The 18,924-nt window shown below is 47.6% G+C and overlaps 1 protein-coding gene across 1 annotated transcript; it reads left to right on the top strand.

Moving 5' to 3' along the window:
* The first annotated feature begins 3,275 nt into the window (after nt 1–3,275).
* Nucleotides 3,276–4,353, top strand: LOC123185881 (ethylene-responsive transcription factor ERF024). The gene has a single exon (XM_044597694.1). It carries the CDS (start codon nt 3,327–3,329, stop codon nt 4,158–4,160), a length of 834 nt encoding a protein of 277 aa, XP_044453629.1. The 5' UTR covers nt 3,276–3,326; the 3' UTR covers nt 4,161–4,353.
* Nucleotides 4,354–18,924: the final 14,571 nt, after the last annotated feature.

Genomic DNA, 18,924 nt, shown 5'->3' with positions numbered 1-18,924 from the left:
AGGCGCCAGAGGTCCGGAGCTCGCATCGTCCGGGGCCATGTGCGTCGTGCTCGCAGTCGCGGGACGGGGATCGCAGCGCAAAGCGTAGAAGGAAGGGAGGGATTAATCCCGGCGCAGGTTCCTCGCTACGTACTGCTACTGCTACTGGTGGCGACGGCGTTTAATCCCTCTCCGTATACTCCATCGGGGGGACGGACGGGCGATGCAGTAGTACGTGGCGAAGCCTCGTTTGATCTGCGCATGTAGATACAAATATCTTTGCCGATCCGCATGGAGTTATTGGGACCGTACCACGAGCTAGCTTGGACGGCTTAATTGGCGGACAGAGAGCGGGAGCCGATCGCGATCAATCAGAGCTGGAATTTCGCAGCGGGCGACGATGGTGTATTGGTGTGCCTTGGCCTAACATTTTCATTTTCTCTCCTGTCCGTTTGTGGCATCAGACCTGAAATTACGAGCGAGAGAGTTAACAACGCATTGGAACTTTGGAAGTCAAAGCCGAAACCGGACAAAACGAAAGCCAAATTCGGCTCTCGAACCGGGCGCGGATTCCGGCCGAACGTTCGTTGAGATTTGCCCGAGTCCGACGACCTCCAGTCTGCGGCTGTCGAGGGATTGCCGGTTCGGCCCCCAGCCAATATGACGACGGAGACTGACAGCCATGTGCCACCCCACGTACTGCGTCATGCCGCCAAATCAACCGTTTCTAATGCATGCAACCAGCGCCACTTGACTCGCCGGATCCGTTCTGAATTAGTCGACGATGTGTGGGACGATTAATTTACTTAGGAGTGGTTTCTCCAGAAGAAGACTGACCTTGTCTCAGAAGCAGAAGAAGAGGGTGCTTGGATACGTTTTAGTCCTATGACTAAAAGTAGTGGGACTAAAACTTGCTAGCCTCACCAATGTTTGGATCCAAATACTAAAGAAACTAAAATTAAATTATTGAGCATTTATTATCCTTCAAACCATCCAATTCAGAACTCGCATGTGTTAAAGTAGAGGAATTAAATGAGGAGAGAGAGGGCTAATACATATTTTAGTAGGTTTTCTATGACTAAAAGTTTTTAGCCTCAAGACTAGTCCTAGCCTCTCTTTAATCAGGGGTGCTTGGAACTTTAGCCTCTAAAAGAGACTATTTTTAGTCAGACTAAAAATAGTCTCTTGGATCCAAGCACCCTCGAAGACTGACCTGCATGCCAGGCCTCTGTTAGTTAAGGCTTAACAACCAGTCAACCATCCATGGGCCAACGGGCTAAGCTAGAGGGATCTACTGGCGCAATAAACCACCCCAGAAATTGTTTATTTGCAATCATCATTAATCTAATCTAATGGGGGCTTTTGTTTTGGACTTGCTGCAGTAGCTGATGATGATGATGTAGGGTTCTTCAGCATGCTTCGTCAAGCAAAACAATATACGTCTACATATGCCACAAAGTTCCGCGTAAGCAGGCAACATTTTCTTTTTTTCAAGTGGAATAAGCTGGCAACATCAACATGGCTTGGTGTGGTGTCAGTTCAACTGCTCACTTCAGATTTTTCTCGATGCCAAGGGCACAAAAAATATGGTTAACAATTTTGTTTGTGTTTTCTCTCGTGCAGAAAAGGACACCGGGCCTGTTGATCAAACCAGCAGTCATGCATCCTTAATAATTATTAAAGATAATGCGTCGAGGTCCCTAAGGGCCCATCATCTTCTTTGTCCTGAACGGGTCGACGGTGTGGCCTTGTTGCTGCCTCTCCATTCTTTTTTTTCTTAAAAAGGGGAAAGACCCCGGCCTCTGCCTCTCCATTGCTAGAGCCAGCCAATCATTGTTTACCGTGGATGAAAAGTCATGGAAGGCCACAATCTTGCCCGACCACCGCCATGGAGAAGAAGCCATTCAAAGATCCACAAATCCAAGATTACAACCTCCAAAAACAATAATCATAGGCTCACGTTGGCACCGACATGAGGGAGAAGAGGCTGAAGGTCCGAACTTCAAAATGAATCTGCATCCGCCGCCACACCAACAACCCCAACGTCAACAGCTAGAGAGGCCAACGATCTACGTCAACGAGCCATCGACATAGCTACAGTCAAAAGGTCGAGATGGGGAGGCTCGATGTAACTTTACTCACCAGATCGACGAGGTCGACACCACCAACAATGTGTTGCCATCAAGCCCTACTAGAAGCCATGATGTGAGGAAAACTAGGGCTTCGTTCTGTAGATCAACCCCCCCCCCCCCCCATTATCTTTGACATATCTGCTGATGCTTTGGCCATGTTATTAGATAGTTCCAAAAGAATGTCGACCCATCCTTCTAACGCGTGGGAATAAATCCTATAAAAATCTCAAGGTGCGACAAGTGAAGCATGTGCGGTGCATCATTTGTCACCACCATATTTCATGAGAGTGACCTTTGCAGGGTACCTCTTAAGTAGTGATTTCGGGTTTCTCGATGTGATGATTTGGGCGGGGTTTTTTTTTTTTTTTTGCTTCTTGAACCTCTATTTTGTAAGGATTATATTGATTAGAGACGTTTACAGAAAATCATGGTAGAGTTTTGTTCATTAGGATTTCCATAAAAGATCTCAATTAGCTTCCGAGTCTAGATCCCCTCAACCCTACCCTACCGGGATATCACCTTCATGCTATCACCATCCAATCAAGTTTAAGGGGGCTCCGATGAACCCCAATACTAGCCAATCTGACGATGATGCCGGGGAGGAGGAGAACAAGCTCGCCGTAGCAGAATCTACAAGCAAATAGTGCCACAATAAATCCGAATCAGACGTGTTACCTAACTGGCATTGGTTCACATGCCGTTTCAATGGTTAGTAAAAAAGTAAAATTGCGAGGGGGTTAGTAATTCCACTCTGTTGAAATATAAACGCAGTTGATTGTAGCATGGTTTAAATACAGTCCAGTGACCTCTCATTTTAATTGACCAATTGACCGCATCCTGCACATGAAAAAAACTTTTCATTCTTGCAGTTGCAGGCAGATATACTTCTCTTTGCAAAAACATTACTGTATGAGATTGCTTTATTTTGTGTAAATAAAGATTATTTAAAGGTGAAACATTTGTTCCTACCAATTCTTCTTTCCTCAATCCTCACTTCACTTTGTTTATTTAATTATTAATAAAAAATCGTGAATAGTACTAACACGTTGAAAAAGAAAGGAAAACAAACGAAACGCTTTACTCAATGGCCCCAGCCAGAGGCGGAAGAAGAAGCCACCCCTATATATACGGCCCAAGGCGCTCTCTACTCCCCCAAGTCCCCACGCTTCTTGTAGTCCACCTAGCTACAGGCCCTCAGATCCCTGCTACCGAGCCATGGAGGCAGACGCGAGCCATGCACCCACCACCTCTTCCTCCTCCGTCTCCTCGTCGACATTGTCCACCTCCTCCTCCTCCTCCTCCCTCGCCACCAGCGCGCTAGAGCTCCCCAAGAGCCCCAAGCCCAAGCACCCCAAGAAGCGCAAGAGAGCCGGCTCCGACCGAGAGCAGGACGCCGCCGCGAACACCAATGGTGTCCGTGGAGACGAGAGCAGCTGCTGCAGCACCGACGAAGACTTCGCCGCCGCGAGCGTCAAGGCGGCCGTGCCCAAGAGCGGCTTCAAGCACCCGTCGTACCGCGGGGTGCGGCGCCGGAGCTGGGGCAAGTGGGTGTCCGAGATCCGCGAGCCGCGCAAGAAGTCGCGCATCTGGCTCGGCACCTTCCCGACCGCCGAGATGGCGGCGCGCGCCCACGACGTGGCCGCGCTCGCCATCAAGGGCCGCTCCGCGCACCTCAACTTCCCGGAGCTCGCGCACGAGCTGCCCCGCCCGGACTCCACGTCGCCCGCGGACATCCAGGCCGCCGCCGCGAAGGCCGCCGCCACCGCCGCCGTGCAGTGCGAGGCCGAGCCCGAGCACGAGCACGAGCCGGAGACGCCGTCGTCCTCCTCCGGCGCCGTCTCGGAGACACCGGAGGCCGCAGCCTGCGCCGAAGCGGCGCCCGCGGACAGCGGCGAGGTCGACAATGCGCTGTTCGACCTGCCCGACCTCCTTCTGGACCTGAGGGACGGGCTCTTCTGGTCGCCGGTCTGGCCGGCGGCGCTGGCCGCCGAGGAGTACGACGGCGGCTGCTGCGTCGGGCTCAGCGAGCCTCTCCTGTGGGCCGAGTAGGAATATATTCTTTTTACCGTTCTGGGCTCATGAATTGCTTTGCTAGTGTACTAGTATAGCAAAAGATTTAGTGGTAGCAGTAGCACTGCTATTGGAAAAAAGTTATCGTCAGCTGTTTGTGAGTCTTCTTCACTCGACCATGAAACATGTGTGCCTTTTTTTTATTGCTATCAACCAAAGAAGCTTTGCCAGACACGATGGACTTCCCCGGAAAAGAAGACGCAGGTTTACTCCACAAGTTTGCAATTGCTTTAGATGATTGCTCAGTTGATGGACACCCCTGCATCTAGCTACACGGTGGGCCGCCGTTTACTGGTAGCTGTTAGAAGTTAATGAGTTGGACGCATTTGCAATTATTTTGTTATTTTGATGGTGATATTCATATGCTGTTGCCCGGTGAGTCGCCGGCCGGTTGCAAGTCGTTTTATGGCCGGTGAAACAGTATCATATACTCCAAGCAAGAAAATCAGACCGGAGCGAACTGTGGACTGTTTCCTTACTGATTTCACAAACGAGTTTGGCAGTGAGGAATGTACTCTTGTGTTAGTAGCGTGTTGTACTGCCTCACTCTAACAGCAGAGGTGCACTTTTAACGAACAAGCTCCCTAATTTCCACAGAGCTCTGACTTTAATTACTCTTGCTGCTCTTACGTCGCCGTTATGGGAGGATCTCTGGAAATACGGAGGGGTAAATCTTTCTTTTATACTAGTACTACTAACAAGGCCAAGATGGTAGTGGTAATTACCTGCGGCTTATTTAAGTAGTCCGTAGGTGAAGTACTGAGCTGTAGTCATATCTTTGCCGGGTTTGGTGCAATACCCACGTTATCCTAGGTTACAATAAAGGGCGCCCAGTCCAGAGGCGGAAAGACACGAAAGCTAGCTCGGAGAAAAAACAAGATAGATGGAAGGATCAAAGAAAGTTCCAACCCTGAGCGCACATCATTCCCTTGTCTCCTAGCAGCGGAGGTTAGGTTAGTTAAAAATTAAAAACGCAAGGCCAATGACTACCAGGTTAGGAGTTAGGTACACAACGCAAGCACGCCAGTTACCGGCTCCCACACGAGTATTCCACCAGCAAGGCAAGTTTTTGACTATTAATTTGCTTGTTCTTTCCTGGTAAGAAGCTCCATGTTTAGTTATTATTACTCCCTCCGTTTCAAATTACTCGTCGTGATTTTAGTTAGTTCAAAGTACCTTCCCCGAATTAGTTAATCAAAAATAATCCCATAAATCAGTACGAAATCAAGGATGGTAAGTACGTACGTACACGTAGCCGAGGCGTGAGTGGCCGCGCGTCGACGGACCGCCTCACATGCCCAACACATGGCCAGGCGATCATGCACTGCGCCGCATATGGTCGCATACACGCCGCGCGCAGCGAGCGACGTGGTACGACGCATGCAAGCGGCGCTAGTGATCCTGGCTGGCTGGCTGATTGCGTCCTTCCTTGATTAACAATAACGAACGCGTACGTACGATCAGCGGCACTATAATCAAGTCGAATCGGGCCGCTGATTCGCGGGGTGCATGCTGACGGGAGGATCCGATGCCGCCGCGGTCGTGTCGCCGTCCGGCCGGGACCGGTCGACGACCGCTCCGGCCGGCCGGGACCGGTCGACGACCGCTCCGGCCGGCCGGCGGTCCGGTCCGGTGGGGGCGGCGGTAGGTAGGGTGGTACCGGGCTGGCTCGCTCGATTGCCGGATGGGGATGTCTGCGTGGATTCGGGCTGCCCAATGAGGCACCTAATCGGTTAGTTAGCACTCAACGAAATGTTGGTGCAACCGGCCGATCGATCGACAGAGCCCTGCTCTCACGCCCTTGAGTATGGAACGGGGGTATATACCATATTGTGACTGATTTGATGCCGCTGGATGACACGGTCCAAGGAAGCTACTGTTGTTGTGAGAGTCGTCGGTAAACAGAAGCTAAACAATATAGGAACACACACACGCACGCATGATGACATGAGCAGTCTCAAACTACGGCAAAGAAATAGATGATGGTTTCTCTGAAGATTTCTCCGGCCAATAACAAGAAACAAGAATCGGGACCGAGCAATGCCTTTTTTTCTGACCAACAAAAAGTGAGGAGAATTACCTCTGAGCTGTAGCAAAATAATGGCCGGGCTGAGGGCACGTAAAAGCGATGGCTGCCCTATGAGAAGGGCGATCTATAGACGGCCATAATTGGGCCGGAGTCATTTTCTATTGGATTCAAACAGCCGCGAATAATTGTAACCGGGCACTACCACGCAGCGGAGATGACGATCGCCGATCGTGCCGTTCTTGCATGTGACAGCGATGCCTCGCTCCCATCAAGGTGTTAGTTTCACTCGAAACGCATGAGGCCACTGCTAACCATATTCGCATTATTTTGATGCGTCGATCAGTCGCTGACGATCAGTACAAGCATAGCTTTCGGGCCACTAATTAAGCACCACTGCTCAATTATTCTTGGCCAGCCATTTCCCATGAAAACATGCATGATAGGACTAGTGTAGCTCATGCTGGAAAATGACCGCTAGCTCCTCCCTATGGAAGTTAACAAGCCATGGACGTATTAACCACTCTTTACTTGGCCTGGGGGCTTTGTGGATGACCAGGAGATCATGGACGTGCTAACCACTCTTTACTCCCGCATACGCCAATCAAACTCGTGTGCTTTGGGACTTTGTGACAGTTTCTAGTATATGATCTTTTTCCCCCTCTGATATCACTTGTACAGATCAATATTAATTAGTGAAGGGGCTTTCGTGGACGGACCCGAGCAAAGCATGGTTGGGACTACCACTGCCAACCGAACCTTGGATGCAAGGGATGAGCTTCTGCCAACGCTTCCCGGCTCTGTTTGGCGCCTGCACACGGAAGCGGCTAACGGTGGGTCATGCACTTATCGGCGGTCGGTGGACACGTCATCTCAGGGGAAATCTTATGCCGCAGGCGGTCAGAGAGTTCACTGCCTTGTGGATACTATTACAGGACGTCACGCTAGGCCAGCAATGGGAGACGGTTTCTCGGCGATGGACGGCAAACGGCGTATTCTCCACTCATTCTGCCTATATAGTCCAGTTTGAGGGATTGGTGCGGACGAGCTACAAGCAACTGATCTGGCAGTCGGAGGCACCACTGAAATGCAAAGTGTTCTCTTGGATTGCGGTGCTTGGGAAGATCTTGACAGGGGACAACCTGGCGAGCCGAAACTGGCCTCACAACCCGACTTGTTGCCTTTGCAACGCTCAACAGGAGATGCCCGAGCACCTTCTGGCTTGCTGCCCTTTCACGGTGAGCTTGTGGGGGTGGGAGAATGCAAAAATACAACTTGCCAGTGACCCTTGCCCCGTCACCAGCCTCAGAGAACATTCGGGAGTGGTGGTCGAGATCAAGGCAGCAGGTGCCGGAGATGCACAGGGCAGCATGGAGCTCGCTAGTGCAGCTCACGTGGTGGTCATTATGGAAGGAGCGGAACTCGCGGATTTTTGACCACAAGAACTCGACGGAAGAACAGGTGCTGGATCGAATCAAGAATTATCTCATTGATTGGACGTTGGCAGGCAAGCATAAGGTGGCCCTAATGATTCACAGACCTAGGGAACCAGATTAATATTTCTATTGTTGGTAGGCTAGTAATGGGGTTCGGACTGTAATTGGGTGGCTGGATACTAACTTTGTATCCTGGGTAACTTGCTATACCCCTGTAACACTCTTCTCTAATTTCAATGAAATGCTGCATCATGCAATCTTTTCATAAAACAAAGTAAAGGGATCGATAACTGCACACAGGCGGCGTCCAGATCTAAGATTCTGCTCGGCCTCCTTTTTCTCGGTTACTACCTGGCCATCCGCGGCAAAGCCCACGCGGTAGTCCGCGGATTTTCTAGTGCTTCCGCGCCGAGACATGGTAGCAGAGCACATAAATGGCGATGGTTGGTTGGCAGCGGCTATAGGCCAATCGACTGATTTGTATTATGGTCAATCGGTTCATACAAAATAAGAAAATACAACAAAATGAAAGAAAACTATCTGGCCCAAAAATAGGGTCAGTCGAGCCCAACAAAAAAAGAGGTGGATCCAGCATTGTAAAAAAACCTTCTATCTTGTGCCTTCTGCTGAGCCTAAAGCTAAAACGGGCCTGAACCTGCTTAGGAAGAAAACCCACTCCACTGAGAAAACTGGATCTAGCTCATGCACAGATCACTAGGTTGTCTTCCTTCCTCCTCCTTCCCCGATCACCAACACAACCGCCGCCATGGACGCACAAACAAAGCTCGGATTCACCTGTCCTATGAGGTCTCCATAGATCTTCTTCCTCCCATTTCTTCCTTCCTACCACTTTTTTCTCCAATCGCCCAAAGATCTACAACACCAACACAATGGATGAAGCTTCAGATCCTCCCCAAAACACGGATCTATCAAAAGGAAGAAGAAAAACAATTAAGAAGAAACTTGAAGGACAAGATGCTTGTGGTGTAAACGATGATCTCCTCACCCTCTTCATTTTTTCTGTCATGTTATTTTGGTGCCCTGCAAACTTGAGTTACGTCCTGACATTTTGGTGCCGTGCAAACTTCAGCAAACTTGTTGGCCAAAAATGGTGTAACCACTAGACTAAATTCATAAATGCAACCGTATTGTGTTGGCAATATGCCCTAGAGGCAATAATAAAATGGTTATTATTATATTTCCTTGTTCATGATAATTGTCTATTGTTCATGCTATAATTGTATTAACCGGAAACCGTAATACATGTGTGAAAGAACATGCGGTGCCTCCATGTTTGGTTTTGGTAATTGATGACAATCTCTATGGACTAATGGTTGTCTTGAGTTATATTTGAAGGTTTTGTCCATAGGCTTTTCTTGGAGTACATGTGTTGGTTTCAAGGAGAGTTGGTGTCGACCAAGGTGCTATTCAAGGAATTATCCAAAGATTGGTCTTGTGAGAGGTTGATCAAGACTAAGTCAAAGAGTGAATCAAGTAGATCAACCCACAAAGCATAGAAGATGTACCGAGAGGGATCAAGTGATCCCATGGTATGGTAAGCATTGTCTGTTACGCTTTTTGTACTAACCCATGGTCTTCGTGAGAGTTCTGTGTGGGGTTAGGTTGCCGTGTGCAAGTTCAAGTGATGCATCACGAAGAGATCAAGTGGTTGAAGCTTGCCGTCCATTTTGGTGACAATGGACTTGTGAAGATGTGCGGAAGAGTTGCTCACCCATAGTGGAGTATGGGGGAGCAATCTACTAGTCTTCACCAAACCAACGCAATCAAGAAAGGTGGTCCAACTTGAGGGAGTCAAGATCGACATCATCTAGCTCAAGTGGACTATGTGCAAGACAAAGGTTTGCCCTTGATAGGTTTTCTATTTTACCGGTCTCATAGTGGTAGTTGGGAGACCGGGTTATAGGATCGTTTGCCATACTATCAAGGGGGTCTCTCGATGAGTAGCTTGATCGTTTCGTTCGTAGAGAGCTCAAACCATTACATCCTTGCATCATCTTTATTGGTTCTTGTTTGGTTATTCTTTTTGTGAGTTTTGGAGCTTATGGTCATCTTGTTGACAAGCTCGAGTTCATCGAAAACGGAGTTCACTTGCTTCTTCTATGATGTTTTCGATGTTGGAGGTTTTGCCGGTTCTTATCGGTTGGAGGTTTCACTCCTCTTTTTGTTAGGCATACCTCCCCTCGCTGTTTTGATGCTACTCGTCGTCTTGTATCCAACAAGCTTGAGTTTGCTCAATTCGGAGCTCATATGCAGAAGTTATGGCAGTTCTGGTTTTCCGTGGAGTTTACTTGCTTTCGTGGAAGTGGCATAAGGATGGCGCCAACGGTAGTACCGCTGGGCCGGAGCGGCAGTACCGCTTATCGCCACAAGCGGTAGTACCGCTGTCCCACAGCGGTAGTACCGCTGTCCCACAGCGGTAGTACCGTCCATGGCCATAAGCGGTAGTACGCCTCCGGTTCCGCGCTGGTACCGACTCGACTCGAGACGTGGTTTTCTCGTGTCGGGTTCAGCGGCAGTAGGAGCGGCAGTAGGAGCGGTAGTACCGCTCATGTGCGGTAGTACCGCGGCTACCACCACCCCTAGTGCCGCTCAATGGCCCTCCTCTTTGTTCCTTCTCCCTGTGCTCGTGGTAGGCGTTGTGCGCGGTCCCAGCGGTAGTGCCGCTCATTCGGCTCCGCCACGCACTCTGTTTCGCTCCGCTCTCTGTGTTCTACCTCCCGGGCGGTAGTACCGCTCCCCTGAGCGGTAGTACCACTCGTGCGCGGATTGAGCACATAACAGTTGGATTCGGGAGCTCCTATAAAAGGGGGTCTTCTTCCCCATTCAACCTTATTCTTGGAGCTCGTGTTCTTCCCCCATTGTTGACCTTCTTCGAGCTTGCTAACTCTCAATCCCTCCATGGATTCTTGCTAGTTTTTGAGGGAAAAGAGAGAGGAGATCTAGATCCACATTTCCACCAATCACTTTCTCCTCTATGTGAGGGGAACCCCTTGGATCTAGATCATGGAGTTCTTGGTGTTCTCCTTCTTGTTCTTCCTCTCATTTTCCTCCCTAGCATTAGTTGCTTCGGTGGGATTTGAGAGAGAAGGACTTGGGCACTCCGTGTGCCCTTGCCATTGCATTTGGTGCATCAGTTTGAGTTCTCCATGGTGATACGTGGAAGTGAAGTTTGAGAAGCTTATTACTCTTGGGTGTTTGGGCACCCTAGAGCTTGTTCCTCTTGGGTGCCTTGGCGCCCTAGACGGTTGGTGTTGTTCGAAGCTCAATCATTATGGTGTAAAGCTCCGGGCAAGCGTCGGGGTCTCCAATTAGGTTGTGGAGATCGCCCCGAGCAATTTGACGGGTACCGGTGACCGCCCCCAAGGGTTGCCAAAGTGTATGGGTTCGGTGACCGCCCCCAAGGGTTGCCATTTGTACGGGTTCGGTGACCGCCCTCAAGGGTCCCTTAGTGGAATCACGGCATCTTGCATTGTGCGAGGGTGTGAGGAGATTACGATGGCCCTAGTGGCTTCTTGGGGAGCATTGTGCCTCCACACCGCTCCAAACGGAGATGAGCATCCGCATGTTGGAAATATGCCCTAGAGGCAATAATAAATTGGTTATTATTATATTTCATTGTTCATGATAACCGTTTATTATCCATGCTAGAATTGTATTGATAGGAAACTGAGATACATGTGTGGATACATAGACAACACCATGTCCCTAGTAAGCCTCTAGTTGACTAGCTCGTTGATCAATAAGATGGTTACGGTTTCCTGACCATGGACATTGGATGTCGTTGATAATGGGATCACATCATTAGGAGAATGATGTGATGGACAAGACCCAATCCTAAGCCTAGCACAAAGATCGTGTAGTTCGTATGCTAAAGCTTTCCTAATGTCAAGTATCATTTCCTTAGACCATGAGATTGTGCAACTCCCGGATACCGTAGGAATGCTTTGGGTGTACCAAACGTCACAATGCAACTGGGTGGATATAAAGGTTCACTACAGGTATCTCCGAAAGTGTCTGTAGGGTTGGCACGAATCGAGACTGGGATTTGTCACTCCGTGTAAACAAAGAGGTATCTCTGGGCCCACTCGGTAGGACATCATCATAATGTGCACAATGTGATCAAGGAGTTGATCACGGGATGATGTGTTACGGAACGAGTAAAGAGACTTGCCGGTAACGAGATTGAACAAGGTATCGGGATACCGACGATCGAATCTCGGGCAAGTATCATACCGCTAGACAAAGGGAATTGTATACGGGATTGATTGAATCCTTGACATCGTGGTTCATCCAATGAGATCATCGTGGAGCATGTGGGAGCCAACATGGGTATCTAGATCCCGCTGTTGGTTATTCACCGGAGAGTTGTCTCGGCCATGTCTGCATGACTCCCGAGCCCGTAGGGTCTACACACTTAAGGTTCGATGACGCTAGGGTTATAGGGAAAGTATGTACGCAGTTACCGAATGTTGTTTGGAGTCGCGGATGAGATCCTGGACGTCACGAGGAGTTCCGGAATGGTCCGGAGGTAAAGATTGATATATAGGAAGTATGGTTTTGGCCACCGAAAGTGTTCCCGGCATCACCGGTAGTGTACCGGGACCACCAGAGGGGTTCGGGGGTCCACCGGGAGGGGCCACGGGCCCCGGAGGCATACATGGGCCAATAGTGGGAAGGGACCAGCCCCTAGGTGGGCTGGGGCGCCTCCCACCAAGGCCCAGGGCGCCTCCAAGAGGGGAAGAGGGCAAACCCTAGGGCAGATGGGCCCTAAGGCCCACCCTAGGTGCGCCTCCCCCTCTCCCCCTTGTGGCCGCCACCCTAGATGGGATCTAGGGCTGCCGCACCCCTTGGGGTGGGAACCCTAGGTGGGGGCGCAGCCCTCCCTCTCCCCCTATATATAGTGGAGGCAAAGGGGCAGCCCAACACACAATTCAATCTCCCTATTGGCACAGCCCTACCCCTCTCCCTCCTCGCCTCTCGTAGTGCTTGGCGAAGCCCTGCTGGAGTCCCGCGCTCCTCCACCACCACCACGCCGTCGTGCTGCTGCTGGACGGAGTCTTCCCCAACCTCTCCTTCTCCCCTTGCTGGATCAAGGCGTGGGAGACGTCACCGGGCTATACGTGTGTTGAACGCGGAGGTGCCGTCCGTTCGGCACTAGGATCATCGATGATTTGGATCATGATGAGTACGACTCCATCAACCCCGTTCACTTGAATGATTCCGCTTAGCGATCTACAAGGGTATCTAGATGCACTCTCCTTCCCCTCGTTGCTTGATTACTCCATAGATTGATCTTGGCGATGCATAGAAAATTTTGAATTTCTGCTACGTTCCCCAACAGTGGCATCATGAGCTAGGTCTATGCGTAGTTTCTATGCACGAGTAGAACACAAGTTGTTGTGGGCGTCGATTTTGTCAATTTGCTTGCCGTTACTAGTCTTATCTTGATTCGGCGGCATCGTGGGATGAAGCGGCCCGGACCGACCTTACACATACTCTTACGTGAGACTGGTTCCACCGACTGACATGCACTAGTTGCATAAGGTGGCTAGCGGGTGTCTGTCTCTCCCACTTTAGTCGGATCGGATTCGATGAAAAGGGTCCTTATGAAGGGTAAATAGAAATTGGCATATCACGTTGTGGTTTTCGCGTAGGTAAGAAACGTTCTTGCTAGAAACCTATAGCAGCCACGTAAAAACTTGCAACAACAATTAGAGGACGTCTAACTTGTTTTTGCAGCATATGCCTTGTGATGTGATATGGCCAAAAGGATGTGATGAATGATATATGTGATGTATGAGATTGATCATGTTCTTGTAATAGGAATCACGACTTGCATGTCGATGAGTATGACAACCGGCAGGAGCCATAGGAGTTGTCTTAATTTATTTATGACCTGTGTGTCAACATAAATGTCATGTAATTACTTTACTTTATTGCTAAAGCGTTAGCCATAGTAGTAGAAGTAATAGATGACGAGACAACTTCAAGAAGACACGATGATGGAGATCATGATGATGGAGATCATGGTGTCATGCCGGTGACAACGATGATCATGGAGCCCCGAAGATGGAGATCAAAAGGAGCAAAATGATATTGGCCATATCATGTCACTATTTGATTGCATGTGATGTTTATCATGTTTTACATCTTATTTGCTTAGAACGACGGTAGCTTAAATAAGATGATCCCTCGCAATAATTTCAAGGAAAGTGTTCCCCCTAACTGTGCACCGCTGCGAAGGTTCGTCGTTTCGAAGCACCACGTGATGATCGGGTGTGATAGATTCTAACGTTCGAATACAACGGGTGTAAGCCAGATTTACACACGCAATACACTTAGGTTGACTTGACGAGCCTAGCATGTACAGACATGGCCTCGGAACACAGAAGACCGAAAGGTCGAACATGAGTCGTATAGAAGATACGATCAACATGAGATGTTCACCGTTGATGACTAGTCCGTCTCACGTGATGATCGGACACGGCCTAGTCGATTCAGATCATGTTTCACTTAGATGACTAGAGGGATGTCTATCTGAGTGGGAGTTCATTAAATAATTTGATTAGATGAACTCAATTATCATGAACATAGTCTAATTTGTCTTTGCAAATATGTTGTAGATAAATAGCTCACGTTGTAGCTCCCTGTTTCAATATGTTCCTAGAGAAAGATTAAGTTGAAAGATATTATAAGCAATGATGCGGACTAGGCCTGTAGTCCGAGGAGTGTCCTCACTGCTACACAGAAGGCTTACGTCTTTGATGCACCGCTCAATGTGCAAACCCCTACAACGTCGTCTGTGGATGTTGTGAACACCTGACAGACACATCCTGATGACTACTTGATAGTTTAGTGCATCATACTTTACGGCTTAGAATCGGGATTCCAATGATGTTTTGAACGCCATAGAACATATGAGATGTTCCGAGAGCTGAAATTGCGATTTCAGGCTCATGCCCGTGTTGAGAGGTATGAGACCTCTGACAAGTTCTTTTGCCAACAAGATGGAGGAGAATAGCTCAGCTAGTGAGCATGTGCTCAGAATGTCTGGGTTCTACAATCACTAATCAAGTGGGAGTTAAACTTCCAGATAAGATAGTGATTGATAGAGTTCTCTAGACACTATCACTAAGCTACTAGATATTCGTGATGAACTATGACATGCAAGGGATGGAGTTGATCCCAGAGCTGGTCGCGGTGCTTAAGACCGCAAAAGGTAGAAATCAAGAAGGAGCATCAAGTGTTAATGGTTTAACAAGACCACTGGTTTCAAGAAGGGCAAGGGCTAGAAGGGAAACTTCATGGATGGCAAACCAGTTGCCGCTCCAGTGAAGGAACCCAAGGTTGAACCCAAACCCGAGACTAAGTGCTTCTATTGTAAGGGGAACGGTCACTGGTAGCGGAATTACCCCAAATGCATGGTAGATAAGAAGGCTGGTAACTTCAACAAAGTATATACGTGTTATTAATGTCTACCTCACTAGTACTCCTGGTAGCACCAGGGTATTGGATACCGGTTCAGTTGCTATTATTGGTGACTTGAAGCAAAAGCTACGGACTAAACGGAGACTGGCTAAGGGCGAGGTGACGATGTGTGTTGGAAGTGTTTCCAAAGTTGATGAGATCACCATCGCACACTCCATCTGCCTTCGGGATTAGTATTGAACCTAGATAAATGTTATCAGGTGTCTACGTTGAGCATGGATATGATTAGATCATGTTCATTGCAATACGATTATTCATTTAAGTTAGGAAATAATGGTTATTCTGATTACATGAATAATACCTTTCATGGTCATGCACCCTATGTGAATGGTTCATTGAATCTCGGTCGTGGTAATACACATGTTCACGCCAAAAGATGTAGAGTTAATAATGATAGTACCACTTTCTTGTGGAACTGCCGCTTAGGTCATATTGGCGTAAGATGCATGAAGAAACTCCATGTCGATGGATGTTTGGAGTCACTTGATTTTGAATCACTTGACACATGCGAGCCATGCCTCATGGGCAGGATGACTAGGACCCCGTTTTCAGGTACAATGAAACGGGCAAGTGACTTGTTGGAAATCATACATGCTGATGCGTGTGATCCAATGAGAATTGAAGCATGCGGTGGATATTGCTATTTTCTCATGTTCACTAACGATTTGAGTAGATATAGGTATATTTACTTAATGAAGCACAAGTCTGAAACGTTTGAAAAGTTCAAGCGATTTCAGAGTGAAGTTAAGAATCATCATAACAATAAGATCATGTTCCTATGATCTGATCAAAAGGGGATTTTCTAAGTTATGAGTTTGGCAATCACTTAAGACATTGTGGAATTGTTTCACAGTTGAAGCCATCTGGAACACCACAAGGTAATGGTGTGTTCGGACGTCGTAATCGAACCCTATGAGATATGGTGCGATCTATGATGTCTCTTACCAATCTATTGTTTTCATTTTGAGGTTACGCGTTAAAGACAGCTGCATTCACTTTAGATAGGACACCATCTAAGTCCGTTGAGACAACGTCATATGAACATTGGTTTGGCAAGAAACCAAAGTTGTCGTTTCTTAATGTTTGGGGATGCGATGCTTAGGGCTTCAGCAGGAGAAGCTCGAACCCAAAACGGACAAACACATCTTCATAGGATACCCAAGGGTGACAGTTGGGTATACCTTCTATCTCAGATCCGAGGGCAAATTGTTTGTCGCTAAGAACGGGTCCTTTCTCGAGAAGGAGTTTCTCTCGAAAGAATTGAGTGGGAGGAAGATAGAACTTGATGAGGTTGTCGAACCTTTACTTCAACCAGAGAGTGATGCAACACAGAAAGATGTTTTCTGTGGCACCTACGTCTGTTGAATAGGAAGTTAATGATAGTGATCATGAAGCTTCGGATCAAGTTGCTATCGAACCTCGTAGGTCGACAAGGATATGTACTACTCCTAAGTGGTACGGTAATCCTGTCTTAGATATCATGTTGTTAGACAACAATGAACCTACGAGCTATAGAGAAGCGATGGTGGGCCCGTATTCCGACAAATGGTTAGAAGCCATGAAATCCGAGATAGGATCCATATATCAGAACAAAGTATGGACTTTGGTGGACTTGCCCGATGATCGGCAAGCCATTGAGATAAATGGATCTTTAAGAAGAAGACGGACGTGGGCGGTAATATTACCGTCTATGAAGCTCGACTTGTGATAAAGAGTCTTTTCACAAGTTCAAGGAGTTGACTATGATGAGAATTTCTCACCCGTAGCGATGCCTAAGTCCGTCTGAATCATGTTAGCATTAGCTGTATTTTTCGATTATGAAATCTTACATATGGATGTCAAAACAAGTTTTCTTACCAGTTTTCGTAAGAAAAGTTGTATGTGATACGATAAAAGGTTTTGTCGATCCTAAGGATGCTAAAAGGTATGCTGGCTCCAGCAATCCTTCTATGGACTAGAGCAAGCATGTCGGAATCGGAATATATGCTTTGATGGAGTGATCAAAGCTTTTAGGTTTATACAATGTTTGCTAGAAACTTATATTTACAAGAAAGTTAGTGGGAGCACTACAACATTTCTGATAAGTATATGTGGATGACATATTGTTGATTTGAAATAATGTAGAATTTCTGGAAAGCATAAACGGTTGTTTGAAGAGTGATTTTCAAAGGAAGACCTGGATAAAGCTGCTTACATATTGGGCATCAAGATCTATAGAGATAGATCAAGACGCCTGATGATACTTTCAAAGAACGCACACCTTGACATGTTTTTGAAGGAGTTCAAAATAGATCAGTCAAAGAAGGGGTTCTTACCTGAGTTGTAAGGTGTGAAGTTGAGTAAGACTCAAAGCTTGACCACGGTAGAAGAAAGAAGAAGGACGAAGGTCGTCCCCTATGCTCTTGTCATAGGCTCTATACGGTATGCCATGCTGAAGTACCGCACCTAATGTGTGCCTTGCCACATGTCTGGCAAGAGGATACAAAGGTGACCTAGGAGTGGATCACCAGATAGCAGTCAAAATTATCCTTAGAGGAATAAGGAAATCTTTCTCGGTTATGGAGGTGATAAAGAGTTCGACATAAAGAGTTACGTCGATGCAAGCTTAACACCTATCCGGATAGCTCTGAGTAGAGATACCGGATACGTATAATGGAGCAATAATTTGGAATAGCTCCAAGTGGAACGTTGTAGCAGCATCTACGACATAAAGTTTTGTGAAATACATAGGGATCTGAATATGGCAAGACCCGTTGACTACAACCTCTCTCACAAGCATAACATGATCAAACCCAGAACTCTTTGAGTGTTTATCACATAGTGATGTGAACTAGATCATTGAGTCTAGTAGACTCTTGGATGTTGGTCATATGGTGATGTGACCTGTGAGTGTTAATCACATGGCGATGTGAACTAGATTATTGACTCTAGTGCAAGTGGGAGACTGTTGGAAATATGCCCTAGAGGCAATAATAAATTGGTTATTATTATATTTCATTGTTCATGATAACCGTTTATTATCCATGCTAGAATTGTATTGATAGGAAACTCAGATACATGTCTGGATACATAGACAACACCATGTCCTTAGTAAGCCTCTAGTTGACTAGCTCGTTGATCAATAAGATGGTTACGGTTTCCTGACCATGGACATTGGATGTCGTTAATAACGGGATCACATCATTAGGAGAATGATGTGATGGACAAAACCCAATCCTAAGCCTAGCACAAAGATCGTGTAGTTCGTATGCTAAAGCTTTTCTAATGTCAAGTATCATTTCCTTAGACCATGAGATTGTGCAACTCCCGGATACCGTAGGAATGCTTTGGGTGTACCAAACGTCACAACGTAACTGGGTGGCTATAAAGGTTCACTACAGGTATCTCCGAAAGTGTCTGTTGGGTTGGCACGAATCGAGACTGGGATTTGTCACTCCGTGTAAACGGAGAGGTATCTCTGGGCCCACTCGGTAGGACATCATCATAATGTGCACAATGTGATCAAGGAGTTGATCACGGGATGATGTGTTACGAAACGAGTAAAGAGACTTGCCGGTAACGAGATTGAACAAGGTATCGGGATACCGACGATCGAATCTCGGGCAAGTATCGTACCGCTAGACAAAGGGAATTGTATACGGGATTGATTGAATCCTTGACATCGTGGTTCATCCGATGAGATCATCATGGAGCATGTGGGAGCCAACATGGGTATCCAGATCCCGCTGTTGGTTATTGACCGGAGAGTTGTCTCGGCCATGTCTGCATGACT

This window comes from Triticum aestivum, chromosome 2A, assembly GCF_018294505.1.
Source record: "Triticum aestivum cultivar Chinese Spring chromosome 2A, IWGSC CS RefSeq v2.1, whole genome shotgun sequence".
In the NCBI taxonomy this organism is placed as follows: Eukaryota; Viridiplantae; Streptophyta; class Magnoliopsida; order Poales; family Poaceae; genus Triticum; species Triticum aestivum.
This window is presented reverse-complemented; position numbering and strand designations above follow the sequence as displayed.

Bases quoted from the DNA above. Each gene is read 5' to 3' on its own strand.
- LOC123185881 (XM_044597694.1), top strand. From the start codon at position 3,327: ATGGAGGCAGACGCGAGCCATGCACCCACCACCTCTTCCTCCTCCGTC.